The 2,439-nt window shown below is 39.2% G+C and overlaps 1 protein-coding gene across 6 annotated transcripts in view; it reads right to left on the bottom strand.

Moving 5' to 3' along the window:
* Positions 1-2,439, bottom strand: part of KIAA1549 (KIAA1549 ortholog) — a 283,671-nt gene that overhangs the window by 40,091 nt on the left and 241,141 nt on the right. For 4 of the 6 annotated variants that reach the window (XM_019515386.1, XM_019515387.1, XM_019515389.1 and 1 more), the window contains exon 14: positions 840-854. The exons of the other annotated variants lie outside the window; for them this stretch is intronic. In XM_019515386.1, coding sequence (XP_019370931.1) covers positions 840-854 — 15 coding nt within the window. The remainder of the gene's footprint in view (positions 1-839; positions 855-2,439) is intronic. 6 annotated transcript variants of the gene reach the window in all.

Genomic DNA, 2,439 nt, shown 5'->3' with positions numbered 1-2,439 from the left:
TTTTTTTTTTTTTTTTTTTTTAAATAAAAGCAATAGATACCACAGTTTGGGTATGTAAAACAATCCAAAACCCACCAAAGTCAATAGGAGTCTTTTACTGATCTAATGAACTTTGAGTCACTTCCTCATTACTGATTTCAAAGGTATACAGTATATCTGCGTACGTACCAAAATATTTTTAACCAGAGGATGCAGCTGATGTCGCTAATTTCCAACAGAACCGCAATAATGAGAAGTCACATTATACTCCTCCTTCCTTACTATTAACAGCAAGAGAGTTATTGTGAGCACAGTTCTGGCAAAAGGTGCTATTCTTATATATTAGAGAACAAGATCCTTTATTTACCTGCAGATCATGTACAAAGCAAAGATGATAGAAGTTTTCCTTCATTTCCCAATCTCTAATATACTTTTGTCTCAGCCCTGACCAGATAAGGAATATTCTCTAGTTATTAGACAACGTGCATCTCCTTTCTCAGTGAATCTTTGGCTTCTTTCAAACTTCCAATAAAGACGCCAATTCCAATAAGTGATAATTATGACTGTAACAAGGCTTAAACAGTCATTTTCAAGCCTTGTCACAGGCTTCATTCCCCCTTCACACTTTTTTCATACTGAACTAAAAGGTTTAGGGGAAGTAAGAAAAATACACTTGATACTGAATCAATAAAATGTGTGTCAAAGAGCAATTTCTGCAGATAAATCACTCCAAACCAGCTATGGTTTTTAGACTCAGAACAAATCCACATGGACTTCGCATATAATTAAACTCTATTTATATTCGTACTATTAAACTACTAGTTACAGAAAGACTGTAACACACTGTTCTGGATACTTACCAACTCTGTTTGCTCCTGACAGCACAAGGAGAAAGCAAAGACAGACAATACTGTAATTACCATAAATGATTCAGCTGAAATGGCAGTTAGAAAAATGCATGACAGGAGAAAGGGAGCTCTAGTGTTGAATAAGTTGTATGACCCTCCATCCATCTGCCAAGCCATAGCTGCAGAAAAAGATGTCTGACTCGGCAACTCAGAAGCCACACAATACACTACAACACAGCAGGGCCAAGTTTAAGCATTAAACATTTAATGACCAGGACTCAAGGTTAAGGAAGAGCTTTTTCAAGCCCAGAACAGCAGAAAAGAAAAAAAAGGGGGGGGGGGAGGGGAGAGGGAGGAAGGGAACCTATTTTGCACAGCTTTCTTGAAACCCTGTCTGGATAACTAAGATGCAGAAAGAACTAGCTTTGGATTAAATAACTTGTAACAAAACCTAAAGGGGAGGCAAACCCTAATATGGAGTCTTGGGACAGAATGAAAAACAAAGAGATCAACGTGAAATTTTCTAACCAGAGGGAAAGGCATAGCATTGGATGAGATGCAATAGGGCTAAATCCACTTGGGTTCAAGCAAATGGTAATCCAGTAGTCTTGCATCAGTTTACTTTATAATAAGACATTGATGTTATGATGCCTCAATAAAGGTATATTTTTAGTCCTTACAGCAAACCTAGGGGCATCAAGACACAGACACAGACGTGTGTACATACCACTGAGATAACATCTTACAAAACAAAAGGGTCACCACCACTTTGTGAATCGTATAGGCATACAGCCCATATTGCACACTAGTTATCAGAAACCTATTCCCTGCATATATAAACAGACAAAATAACAGATACTGTTTGACTGGCAAGGAGCTTGGGATTTATATTTTAGTCCATCTCTCTTACATCTCCCTCATTCTCATTTCTTTGGCATGAAAGTAAGCTGAGCCACCCCAGGTATTAGCTATAATATTGGCATTACAGTCCCCTATAGTTGCCACTAAACGTCAGTCAGTGCCTCCTGGAAAACACTGAAAAAAACATTCAATTTCTAGAACAATCTAAGTTCTGTGTTTCCACCCCCATTTTTGTCAAAGACATTGCAATGGAAATGGCTGACAGTCTTTCTGGGATTTCATTATCTTCACCACAGTTATCATTTATGGGGTACCAAAACCTTACAACAGAGCAGGGGCAGGCAATTATTTTGGCTGGAGGGCCACTTACCCAGTTTTGGCAAGCTGTCAAGGGCTGCATGGGTAGCCCAGCCTCCTGGTCACCATCTTGGAACTGGAAGTCCTGCCCCGTAACCCCTGACCTTTGCTATCAGAAGTCCCTCCCCTTGCCCCCAGAAGTGCTCCTTTCAGCAAGGGCTTTTGCCATCTCAGAACCAGAAAAATACCAAATTATATTTTAAAAATCAAATATCTACAACATTCATTCGACTTCAAAAAATATTTTTGTCCTGATTTACATGCGTTTGTGTAGTGTACATAGAGGTGATTGTATAATAGCTTAAAATGAAGTCTTACTCTTGTATATTGTGGTGGGTGGGTATAGGTTTGTGTGGGGCTGTAGGTGTGTGGGGTGAAGGGGAGTGTGTGGAGT

The sequence above is a fragment of the Gavialis gangeticus genome, unplaced genomic scaffold (genome assembly GCF_001723915.1).
Source record: "Gavialis gangeticus isolate Ggan-Ray unplaced genomic scaffold, GavGan_comp1, whole genome shotgun sequence".
Taxonomy (NCBI): domain Eukaryota; kingdom Metazoa; phylum Chordata; order Crocodylia; family Gavialidae; genus Gavialis; species Gavialis gangeticus.
The sequence above is the reverse complement of the archived record's forward strand: the minus strand, read 5'-3'. Positions and strand labels throughout refer to the sequence as shown.